The sequence below is a fragment of the Hakea prostrata genome, chromosome 4 (genome assembly GCF_041222555.1).
Source record: "Hakea prostrata isolate BN-2017 chromosome 4, UWA_Hpros_2, whole genome shotgun sequence".
NCBI classification, from domain to species: Eukaryota; Viridiplantae; Streptophyta; class Magnoliopsida; order Proteales; family Proteaceae; genus Hakea; species Hakea prostrata.
Genome location: NC_142603.1, coordinates 13,766,022 through 13,778,691, shown reverse-complemented (window position 1 = coordinate 13,778,691; position 12,670 = coordinate 13,766,022). Strand labels below are relative to the sequence as shown.

The 12,670-nt window shown below is 38.7% G+C and overlaps 1 protein-coding gene across 1 annotated transcript; it reads left to right on the top strand.

Moving 5' to 3' along the window:
- The first annotated feature begins 1,551 nt into the window (after nt 1-1,551).
- On the top strand, nt 1,552-11,371 carry LOC149018057 (E3 ubiquitin-protein ligase MBR2-like). Its single transcript, XM_089152380.1, has 7 exons — nt 1,552-2,601; nt 2,690-2,776; nt 5,811-7,678; nt 10,095-10,145; nt 10,679-10,777; nt 10,861-11,007; nt 11,082-11,371. The coding sequence occupies exons 3-7, from the start codon at nt 5,891-5,893 to the stop codon at nt 11,211-11,213; spliced, it is 2,217 nt and encodes a 738-aa protein (XP_089008506.1). The 5' UTR covers nt 1,552-2,601; nt 2,690-2,776; nt 5,811-5,890; the 3' UTR covers nt 11,214-11,371.
- Nucleotides 11,372-12,670: the final 1,299 nt, after the last annotated feature.

Here is a 12,670-nt window from a genome sequence, read left to right as displayed (position 1 = left end):
GTGGTACAATTTTTGTACGAATGAACTTATGCCACTTTTGTTATTATTTCATTAAGATCCTAATGAAATTGTGATCAACCAATCGATAGAATTTGAAATTAACAGAGATAAAGCAAGTAAATTTAATTAATAGAGACAAAACAAGTAAATCTAAGAAGAGGAGTGAATGATGAAACGAAAAATTGAAATAGGGAATTAGGGATATGGTAAAGGTAAAGTGTTTTAATTGCAAAATTACAATTTATATCTCTTAATTTGGTACGGTACCAATTCGGTACGGTTTCGGTACGTACTGACGGTATGAGTACCTAAAACCCTAACCGTACCGAAGAAATTCGGTTTCGGTATGTACCGTACCGAAGAAATTCGGTTTCGGTATGTACCGTACCGAATAAATTCGGTTTCGGTATGTACCATACCAAATTTTGAACGGTACGGTATAGTGCGGTTTTAGATGGCGCGGTTTGGTACGGTTAAACGATTTCGGTACACAATTGACACCCTTATTCTCATGTATGTCTAGGAAGAGGCTCGCACTAGAAATTTTTTTTAGTTAATTTAATATACATCTAACCTTGTTCCAAAATAATAATAATAATAATAATAATAATAATAATAATAATAATAATTTTGAGCCATCAAAGGGTTGATTAGGTAGGTGATTTTAAAGTCCTCGTAAAATTTACCTTTTTTATAAATGGATGGTTTTTATTAGTACAAGTCATAAGGTTTTTTTACTTCTTGGTAAAAGAAAGGAAGAGTTACTCCATGATTAGTGATCATCGCCTCCACCATGAATGCACATGATATATTCTACCATTTTGCATACATGAATACATGATTAAAGTGCGAAAGGATGTAGAAATAAGATAACTTATGTAATTTACCACAAATAGAAAAAGCATTTCTCTTAAGGAGCTTTTTATTTGTTTTTCAAAACATGTATACATTATTACCCAATAAAATTTTTACTTTTTTTTCATTTAAATATGTTTTTCATAATATCTCTCCTGGAACATGGACCAAAGTCTCTTCATTCAATTATAATACAATTTTACCTTTGGAGAAGTTTCTTTTCCTATCCCTCTTTTGCTTTCCAATAGTTTCAATTGAAAAAGGAGCATTATTAACACGTGCATAATGAATATTCTTTACAAGCAAACACATGCAAAGAGATTCCATCACAATCCTTATGTGGAGACATTTAAGTTTCCTGTACATAAAGAGGGAGTCAAAAAAAATTTATTCCAAAAATAAATTAATCCAAAACCTTCCATCAATAATTAGCCAATTAGCCAACAAAAAAAAAATTTAGGTGCTGTGCCCAACCGCAGCTTTCATGGAACCCAGAAGGCCAGCCAGGCCAGCCACCACCACCATGAAATTGCCTCACACGCAATGACTTAGTTAACAAATCCAATACATCATGATCCACACCCACACAGTGGAGAGAAGAAAGAAAAAAGAAAAAAATTAGAGCGAATTGGTTTCGCGTGTGGCTCAGAGAAAGCGAACTGACCCTTTTCATTCCTTGAAATGGGGTGGAGATAGGAACAAAACAGAGGCCCACGGATGCCAGAAGTCATCAGCGAAGAAATTTTATTTTTAAGTTAATGTTATCTTAGCAAAAGATGTTAACTTAGCACTACTACTTGTCCCACTTCTGAGAAAGAGGAAAATACGGAGAATTTAATTTTCTTTGGGAAGGGAGTAAAGAAAGGAAAATGCGGAAACAGAAAGGTATGATGAACAGGTGTAAAGCAGGGGGAGCGACAAGAGCTTGGCGTGAGGAAGGAGGTCGAAATTGAGAGAGAGAGAGAGAGAGAGGCAGATGGGGTAGAAATTTTTTCTGGGTTCAAGAGAATCAGGACTGGTGAGTTGTGAGATCGGAGTGAGTTGTTTGTTTGTTTGTTTGGGGTTTTTATTTACTATGAAGGGAAATAATGGTAGAATACAGAGGCATTTTCTTTGAGGCATATATACAAACACTTGCAAGTCAGAGGTTTTAATGACCATAAAATCTTATTGGTTAGGGTAGGAAACAGGGCAATTTCTACCCATTGCTTTCCTTGATTTCCTTTCAATGGGAGAATACATTGAAGTGGTATAGAGATTAGGGAAACGTAGAATCTCTTTTACTTTCTATTTTCACACATTGAGAGATGGGAGAGAATTTCTGGGTTTAGATTATTCTTGATTATTATTATCATTATTTACTGTCCTCTTCCAGCCCACCTTCCTCTCCAACCCATCTCCTCCAAGTCTTCTATTCTTTCTTCCTCGTTTCCTCTCTCTCATCCCAATCGCTTCGCATCTCACCCACTCTTTCTCTTCGTTCTTTTCCGCCGAACGACTTTTATCGCGTTCTCATTGAGAAGAAGCTCCAGAAACAGAGGGAGTGTAGATTTACGGAGAGGGCGAGGGAGACCTCTTCTACTGCTTCTTTTGGGTTTCTTCTTCTTCGTCTGTTTCTTTTTCCCTTCTCTGAGGGAAAATAAGGAAGAAATTTCCTTCTCTGTACGAAAAATTTAAGTTACTCTACCGAGGATTGATAAATCAATCGATCTTTGTAGCCGATCGTCATCTTCCTGCTTTAGTCAGGTAGCTTTCTCTTGATGATTTTGTTTTGGTTTTATTGTTTACCTAGTTTTTCCTAGATTTTTAATGGATTATAATTCTGTGATTTTAGGAGTTTCGAGGAAATTTGCGATTTTTGTGCGAACAAATTTTGAGGAAAAGATAGAGCCGGCAGCCCTTGCTTAGGGTTTTCTCAGTGGTAATAGCCGTTCTTCTTCTTTTTTTCCATTTCTTTTCATTCGATGTTTGCTTGTTTTGTCGTCATCAATTTGCATAATCTGGATGATCATCAAGGAACGGTCTTGTTGATCATTGACTCTTCATGTTATTCAATTTCTTTGGGATTATATTCCTGTACTCTAATCGCTGAGATGAACACTACAGATCTCGTTCGTGCATTTGTCCAAGGCTCGAAGTTTTCTGTTTTAGTACCCTGCATTTTCTCTTTCAGTGTTTTGTTGGTTTTGATTATTATACATGTCTGTACTTTTAGATAATTGTTATGATTCCCCCCCCCCTTTTTCACCTGGGTTTTCTAATGTTGAAGTAGGTAGTGTGCTTACAATCTTGAAAAACCTGAAGCAACTGTGCTCGAAGCTCGAACCTATAGTAGGAAAGAAAATAAGTCTTGAATCTCTATATCAATTAATTTACAGCAATGTCAGATTAAAATGTCATGGTTTCCAGATTATCAAGCAGCTCGACGGTCTGTTTCTACATTTTTGGGTTGGAAGGAGTTTGTGAAACAATATTCATTTTAACTAAGCTCCTGTTCGGAGCTATTCTGTTTCTATTTAAGAACTTCAGATTGGATGGTTCTTCTGCCAGTCTCGTTGAGTAAACATTAACCTTTATGTATCTATTGTCAGTCTACTCATGATTATCCATTCGTCTGGATCTCCTTTCTCGTTCTGCCATGTTCCTCTTCTCTAAACATGTATGCACTTCTGCTGGTTGTTTCACCCCCCCTTTTTTTCTTTTCATTTTTTTTTTCATTTTTCTAACTATTTTGACTAGGAAAGTGGCCTAATAATCAGAATGTCTGTATTATGATATCTTGATCATTTTATCATGGAATGTTCATGATTAGTAACTCTTGTAAGCCATTTGGTAGCATTGTGTATGCTATTCTATGCCATAACCTATTTAATGAAGCATTCTAACACTCATTTCTAACAAAATATATGATTCTTTAGAGTGTTCAGCTGTTAGGTGAGGAGTTTGTTTAGTCTATTGGGCTTTTGTATCAGCTTTAACAGGCATCCATTTGAATCTAAATTTCCTCTCCCCGACCCCCAAAAAAGAAGGGGGCATTCTTTTGATGTTAGCAACTTCAAATTGGGCTTGTATAATGTTAAATAATGCTATTCTAGCCTGATTAATAAGAATTTAAAAAACTGAAAGTTATTTATCTATATGCTATTTGGAGAGTTATTGGACCTTCTTGAATCTTAGTAACAATTCTCAAGACTTGGAAAAGGTTCCAAAAACCGAGTCAATCTATTATGGGGGGGGGGTAAATTTTGTTATACCATTCTTTATGAACAAGATGCTAATGCCCCTTGGCAGGCTGTGGTGATGGAGAGAGCACATTCCACTTGAAGAAGTGGGAAAAGTTTTTGAATCTTAAATACAAGACTTGCCTTTAAATGAAGCAAGAGTGACACTAGTAAAATTCATAGTTTTCATTATGTTTGGCCAAACCACGGAATTTGAGGGGGTTTAAAAAAGAACAGATGCCAACCTCGTGTCGCCCAGGAGAACGAGGTGACACAAGCGAACAAAGGGAGGGTGTAGCATCTCAATGTATAGGTGTAGCCTTGACAACGGTTGTAAATTCATGTTTTCTGAAAGCTAATCTCATTGATGCTACCATTTTAGACTAGAATCTGCTGCTCTATTTGATTTCCTAAATTGGAAAGGAAAAACTTTCATGTCTAGGAGACACAAGCTTAGTACTGCTCAAATTTATTTTTTTCTTGTGTGCTTCCAATTGGAAATTATTAAGATGCTGAGAGTGGATATATTTGCACTGCAGATGTTTGGGATTCTGTCAGACATCTTCCCTGCATGTTTTTTGCCACCTTCTTTATTTGCAAGAACAGCGACAATTCTGTCGGGTAATATGCAATATCTAGTTAAGTTTTCAAGGCAATGTACTTGTTTGTCAGAGTAGAGCTGATTTAGCACATGAAACTGAGGTGCTAAGGTGCCTGAGAGTTTGTGGGATAACCAATTTGCTTCTGATTTGTGTTAACTACAGAAATAGATGACCTTTAGCTCTTCAATTAACCAAACTGGAGGCTATCACACTTTGCTCTATTCCTTTAATTTGCTTCTGATTCGTGTTAGCTACAGAAATAGATGACCTTTAGCTCTTCAATTAATCAAACTGGAGTCTGTCACACTTTGCTCTATTCCTTTTAACTGCTTAACCGCACTAGCTACTTTTGCTTAAGAGAAGGCCAAAGACTTAAAATTTATTTATTTATTTTCTATTTTGGTGATGCTAACTGCATCAGTTAATAGTAACTGCTTCAATAAATTTATTATAATATGTCTCACCCATGACATGGTTAGATCATGCTGTTAAAGAAATTAGAGCACTTCTACTGCATTTAATATCTATCATTAACTCAACTTCCTTTTTAAGATTTACTGTTTGGAATTGCTTTTATTGTTCTTGTTGGCATGTCAGGGAAAAACTTACTATTGTTTAGTATGGCAGTGCTTTCAGCTTTTTTATTCAGGTTCTTTCAGTGGGTCCTGCTGGTTTCTGCTTTTTACGTGTTGATAAGGACAATATTTTGCTACCTTAATTTGTTTATTTTTTATTTCTAGTTGTACATGTGCAAGTTCATTGGCATAGCTGTGTGGAACCACGAGTTTTGTTTGAGTGTGTGAGTATGTGCTTGTGCAATTGTGCTTACATGTTTTGCAATTTCTCTTCTGTCAAGGGTTGCACCTGTATTTACGTGTACTGTGCACGTTTTCCATGCACCTTTAGGGCTTATGTTGCATGCTTGTTTTTGCATTTTTTTCCTCGTATGTATAGGAGTCTGTTGTTTCATTTGTGTATGTGTCTGTGTTTGTGTCAGGTTAACACGCTAATCTCTAGTGCCTTTTTTTTTTTTCTTCCGTTTTTCCCCAATGTTGTCTATGCTTCAGCTTTCAGATATAGTTGTCCAGAGTTTGGATTTACAAACCTAATGCCTTTGTATCTTTAAATGCAGGTCACATGATCTCAGGTCTGTCAGAGAGGTCTTAATTCACTGCTTCTGTCTGTATTCAAGGAGAAAACAGATCGGCCCTAATGCAAGGGCAAAGAAGTACTGTTGATTCCCTCCCTGAAACTTTTGAATTTGAACATGGATCTACAAGTAATACTGGAGTAAATCAGCAACTCTTCTGGAATAATATGCTTAATCCAGTTGAAAGCCATATGCCTGAATATATGTTATCGCATGGTGAAACTAGTATTATGGGAGGCAATGCTGTTAATCATGAAAGTCGCAGCTTCAGTGGCTGGGGTGTAGGCGAGCCTAGTTCTAGTGGTAATGCACGAAATCATGTGCGTGATGAAACAAAAACAGAAAATGGGTGGTCGTCTTCCTTGAGTGCTTCTGCCGGAATTAGTCCAAGGCTAGAAGAAAGGCAATATGAACCATCTAGCGTTCTTTCTGTGGATACTGTCAATGTTAACCTCAATGGAAATCAAGTTGCAAATGGGCCTTTTTTTGTGCATAATTCCAGCACAGATGGAATTGCTCAGAACATAAACCTAAATGCAAGTTACATGGGAAGCAGTAGCAATGGTGAGCAGGCGATGGAAACTGATGTTAGTTCTCGTTCTCTTAAGTCTGGCGGATCAGATATTGAGCAGCTTGCATCGAGTAGTGGTTCTTCTGATCCGCTTGGAACTGCTGTTGCAAGTTCTGGGTATATTTTAGAAGAGATTGATGGTAGACCAGGTTGTTCATTGGATGGGCGACGTTTATCCTGCAAAAGGAAGGCCCTTGAAGGAGCTTCTGGGCAGACTTCCTTAGGTGGAGGTCCAAGCTGGTTCCAGCGAGCTGAAAGCAGTGCTTGGCATGCTGTTCCTGCTCAGAATAATGGTGCTAGCAGCTCAATTGTACCTACACCAGAGAATTCTCCAAGTACTAATCCTGCTGAGCAATTGAACCCAAGATTTACAGTTGGTATGAGGGTTGCGCCTGAAGGCCATCCTGCTCTAAGTCTCAGTGGTAGTGGTGAGAGTTCCCAGAGAAATTTTCGTGTGAGAGTTAATCGTCCTCAACCACAAGATTCTGGACCACCAAATCCATTATCAACAGGGAGTGCTATACGGCGTTCTCACGTTTGGTCATCCAATCAGGCTTCTAGACTTCTCCCATTTAATCAGCCGTCTGAATCAAGGCCGTTGTCATCAGCACAAGCCAATGCGAATGCTCTTCAGGGTCAACCTCATGCAATGCATATTCCTGGTTTGGCAAGGAATGTGCACCAATTTCCTTGGAATGGATCCTCCAATTCCAGGGCTGGTGGTTCATCTAGTTCTGGTGTTGTCAGTGCTGGGGAAAGAAGTGCTGCATTATTAAGAGAAGAAGCTAATCCAAGAACCGTGACTAGGACCATTGCTGAACATCCAATGTTTGCACCAGCAAACGAGTCGAGAACTCCTGCTCAAGATCCTACAAATTGGAGTTTACCCGGTGGAAATATAAGCATTCTTGGACACACTGCATCTACATCACGAATTAGCTCCAGTTCAGGTGTCCATCCACCTCCTGGTCCTACCTGGCTTCCTCCCCAGAATCTTTCCTCATTATATCCGCAGCGATTATCAGACTTTGCTCGTCGGTCATTATTTCCATCCGTTAGCCCAGATTCTGGAGTTCAGGCTAATACGTTCCCTGCAATCCGACCGGGCCCTTCTGGTTCCTCCCAAGAGATGGTGCTGCCTTCTGGAGTCAATCACCAGGGGCATCATCAACCGCATCCAAGGTCAGCATTCTGGACTGAGAGACATGGTGATGGTGTTCCTGGAGGTCCTTTTTCATTGAGGACTTTAGCAGCTGCAGGCGAAGGGAGAAGCAGGCTGGTATGGGAGGTTTCTTCTTTTATATAGCATCCCCCACCACGCCCTCCCCTTTCTTAAGGTTACTGTTTATTTGTTTGTAGTTGGGTACTGCACTAAGGAGAGTGTGGACGTTGGTGCAGTAGTAAGGTTGCTCCAACGTGATTAAGAGAGGTTATGGGTTTGAGTCTCAGGAAACATCTCTGCAGAGTTGGGGTTGGATTGTGTACATTATGACCTTCCCTAGCTGCTGCAATGGCAGAAGCCTCAACACTCGTACCCTTTTCAACTGTGTTGGGGGGACTAATGTGTCAAAAGAGAATAAGAAAAGGATTACAATTATAGAGACAATGGGATGGCTGTAATATCCATCAACATATAGTAACACTCCATCTTTAAGGAGAAAATTTTCACCCAAAGAAAATCTTTTAAGGAGAAAAAAGGAGAACTTGATTGTTATGGAGGCCACCTGATTATATGTTGAGTGATGTAGGAAGTCAAAACACTTGTCCACTGGATAAGGTGCTAGGGAGAGCTTGTTATCAAAAAATCCATGTCTCATTCCTTCCAATGCCCTTTCCCTAGGGGAAGGTAAACCTTTCCATACATTCCAGCCTAAGTGCAGAAAGCAGCAGATTCCAGTGTACTCTGCCTTCTGTAAAGCAATCAATCTTTTGCTGGAATGGGCCAAAAGTGGGGACTTGGATTTGTGATGTAGCAGCAACTATGAAGTCCAAGTTTTTCTTGCATTGAAGTCTATGCCCTCAAGAAATCTGATAGTCTAACTACTGTTTTTTGATAGAATAGAAGATTTTAAACTGTTGGAAGTTAGCCCCTGCAGTAAGTTCCTTCCCAAGGGGAAACCAACCCCAATCCCAACACACACACACAGTGAAAAGGGGGCAGCGAGGTTGAGAGTTTTTCCTTCTGAGTTGACAACCATATTCTCTAACCCATCATTTCTAACATTATTATATGGCCCAATGTACGGCCTACTCAGAAGGGTGTCACTCATATTAAGTTCTGTTGATATTTTGGCAGTCATGTGAAAGAACCCTTTTTTTTTTATGCTAGGCATTTAAAACATTTTAGAGTGGAGTATGAATATAAAGTCCTCACTAGTCTCCTAGGTGGATGCCACCTTTCACATGAGGAAAAGCAAAGGCTTGGAGGGTGGTGGGAGCTCCAAACTTGTTGCTTTGAGAATTTCTTAGTCTTTTACTTGCATCAATAAATTATGAAAAGAAGCAATATATTGATTTAGTTGCTTATGTGAATTTCTTTGTGGAGGGCCAGTGGGGAATGAACAGAAATTTGACATAGAATTCACACTGGCAGGGGGAGAGGAACTTACATAAGTTTTTTTTGGGGATGGGGGGAGACTTTTCTCTCTCGGGGGAGCCACCCAGGGGGGTGTTCTTGTTGAAATTGATCCCAGGCCCAAGGTTGAAACAAACTAGTATGAATCTATCCAAGGTAGTCCATGTGTATTGTGTCTATTTAGCAAGAATATCCAATATTCCTACTCCTGAACAGAGCAGTAGACATGATTTCTGACTGATAACTGGTAGACTCATTGAAAAGGTGAATTAACTGCTTGGCTCATATAACCTATTGGGAATTCAGAGTCAGCCTAACTTGACCCAAGAAAGTGAATGAAACCCAAAACAACAGGCCAGTCATTTTTGCTTGCTGAATTTCTGCATCAAGTCTCCTTGGCTTAAAGAAACTCATTACCAAGTTCTGTGGAGTCAAGATCTGTTGCACGTGGTGAATATTTGTGTGCAGCACATTACAGTATTCTAGTAATTGACATACATTTGAAATGTAGTCTTCAAGGTGTAGAGCTTTCTCTTCAAAAAAATTTGATGGCATGGCAAACTTGTTCTTCTAGATAATCTAACCAACCAGGGATATGCATGGGCGGGTTTATCCTGCAAAATAATTAAGAGACTTCTAAGCTCTCTTTGTGGTAATATCAGTCCTTGGATGTGTATATTATGCAGATACAGCATTCTTGTCATGCATTCAGGACTGCAAACTAATCACTTGAACATTAGAGTCATGGGCGTGGTCTGAGGTGCTGGACTTTTCCTCATTGATGAATTTGATGCTAAATTAATGGGATTAGACTTATGTGACTAAACATGTGGCCCATGTAGTCCATTGAGCATTCATAATTAAGCCCAACTTAATCAAATATAGTGAAAGAACCCCAAAATAGTAGGCCTATCTTCCAGCTTGCTCAAATTCTACATCAATTGAGAGTTAACTCTTCTTCATCAAGTTGGGTCCTTATATCAATGATAGCCTTGAGTTACTACCACTAAAGATGTATTCTTTCCTGCTACTACATTTCCTGCTACTACATTGTAAATTTTTATTGTTAGCTAGATTTGTGGTGAAATAGCATTCAATTGGAGCCTGATGTTGTTTACAGATTCGAAATGTCCTGGACCTCATGCGTAGGGGTGAGAGCTTGAGATTTGAGGTTAGTTACATTTTATTTTATTTTATGTGACTCATTATTTAACTGATTATCTTTTTATCTCTTAACATTAGAAGACTACCATTTGGATATTAAGAAAAAGTAGGTATCAACTGGTTTAGGTTGACAAATGAAATCAACTCTTTTTTCTCATGTTTTGTTTGTGAATTTTTTTCTTTTACTTCTCTACACAAATTCAAATGCTAATCTCTTAAAAACTAATTGATTAATTAATTTTCAATTTCCCTTATTTTATGAGATTGTTTTGAAAGCACGTGAGCATGGTGAAACCAAGCTATTGAAGTACTTCATTGAATTTTGCATAAAAAGCCCAGCAAGTCAAATCTCTTGACTAGCTTACCAGTGCTTCACGGTGCTTTGAAAAAGAAAAGAAAAAATTTAATTTACACCCCTTCATTTTATTTTTGTTGTACAGCTTTTGCTCAAGTTCGGTATAGGACCAATTTTCTTTTATGTAAAAATGCTTCTCCATATCCAGGATTGAAATTTGATTTCCTCTTGTGATGATGAACCAGGATGTTCTGATCCTTGACCAATCCGTATTTTATGGGGTTGCGGACCTGCACGACAGGCACAGAGACATGCGGCTTGATGTTGATAACATGTCTTATGAGGTGAGTGGTGGAAGGGAGAATCAATTGATTACATGTCTTTTGAACTGGAAATTGTTTACTTGACATGAAAACTGGAATCTCAGGAATTATTGGCATTGGAAGAACGGATAGGAAATGTAAGCACTGGCTTGAATGAAGAAACAATTTTGAAGTGCCTGAAACAAAAAAAGTATTTTTCAATAACTATAGGACCTCCTACAGAGGTTGAGGAACCCTGTTGCGTCTGTCAGGTAAGAGTCGATTCATTCTTCTTATCAGCCCTTTTGATCGCTGTACATTCATTAAGCGACTTGATATGATGCAGGAGGATTATGCTGATGGAGAAGACATGGGGACGTTGGATTGTGGCCATGACTTCCATGCTGGCTGCATTAAACAATGGCTAATGCACAAGAATTTGTGCCCTATTTGTAAAACGACAGCCTTGGTTACATAAGAGAAGACCATTGATTCTCCAACCGCTTATTGAAAGATTAGATAAAGAGGGTGAGCCCTGAAAGTGTGTTTCTTGCCCTTGGTTTATTGAATCAATACCGTAGTGGATTATCTCAATAGTTTCTTTCTTCACTTATTCAGTAACCTCTTTCTTTACAACTCTTGCTGCGTTTTCTGTGGCTTGCAACATCGGGAGGATTTGTTCAGTCAGGTCTGTAGGGTTTATATATCCTGTTCTAGGAGGCCATGTAGTGAATGACCACTGGGAGAGAGAGAGTAAGACTATGAAATGGTGAGGAGCAATGTATCAGTATAATTTGCTGGTTCAGATGACTTAGGTGTCTTTGGATTACCCATGTCTCGTAAGATTTTGAGATGAATTCATGATATGTGGAGATAGTGTCATTAGTAATTATCAACAGGTTTATGGAATTTTCTTGGAAAGAAGCTGATGATGGTTTAGGACTTCACTCCAGACGTTGGGTAAAACTACTAATATAAAAAACTTTGATTGCAAAAGGTGATACCCATTCTTTCATGCTCAATACCATTCAACCCATTGGAGATGAAACCCAATTTTCATTTTACTTGACTGTCTTTCTGAATCAACTGAGTAGTTACTCTGGCCCAGGGAGGAGAAAGTAGTGAGTAGGTTGAGGACTGGATCTCTGCTAAAGACCTGGTTCATATTGTCAATTGGTAACAGCTCTGGAGGCTTGGGATTCCTCTTCTAGAAACCATCATGGCTCTCTAATTCTAATTTTGTCAAAAAACTCATCAATCCTGCAACCCCTTCACTGGCATTCTTCAAGGGGGGAAAGGTTTTTAAGTGATTTTAGTTATCTTCGATCATCTCGTTGTTGAAGTAGATGACCAACAGTTGATCGGATAACTTTGAATGCGCATAATGACCTGATCGTTCTTTGAATTTAAGGTATCAGCCATGGCAAATTGGCAAGTCTTATTTGAATTTAAGGTGGCAAACGCTACAGTCAATTCTATTGTTAGGAAGACATTATCTTTGACATGTAGGATTATTTCGTCATCATAAACTCCATTGGGTATGGTTGGCTCACAAGATACCGTATGGGTCTCTGGTTTATTCACAAGGCAATTGTTTGGGGACGGAATTCTATTGAAATGACATGTACGTTCCCCCTTGGTTCAAAAATCATCTATGTGTAAGTCATCTCTCATGCATTAATACCTTTACCCCAAAAGGAAAGGTATCAATTCATTCTGCCTCACCATTAGAATTGTTGGATGATTTGTTTTTTTGTTTTTTAACCAAGTTGATGCCGGTCATCGTGATTGGGAGCCCACAAGTCCTTTGAAGATGGAATTTGAGGAGAGTGGGGAAGTGTGGAGGGGATGAGAATCAAATCATAGATCTCTTAGGACTTTAGAACTCTAACAAGAGATTGTACTCTCATATATGCTGGAAGCACACCTATGAGT

Bases quoted from the DNA above. Each gene is read 5' to 3' on its own strand.
- LOC149018057 (XM_089152380.1), top strand. From the start codon at position 5,891: ATGCAAGGGCAAAGAAGTACTGTTGATTCCCTCCCTGAAACTTTTGAA. The intron at 10,146-10,678 runs GTTAGTTACATT...ATGATGAACCAG, and splicing joins GTGAGAGCTTGAGATTTGAG to GATGTTCTGATCCTTGACCA. The intron at 10,778-10,860 runs GTGAGTGGTGGA...CTGGAATCTCAG, and splicing joins TTGATAACATGTCTTATGAG to GAATTATTGGCATTGGAAGA.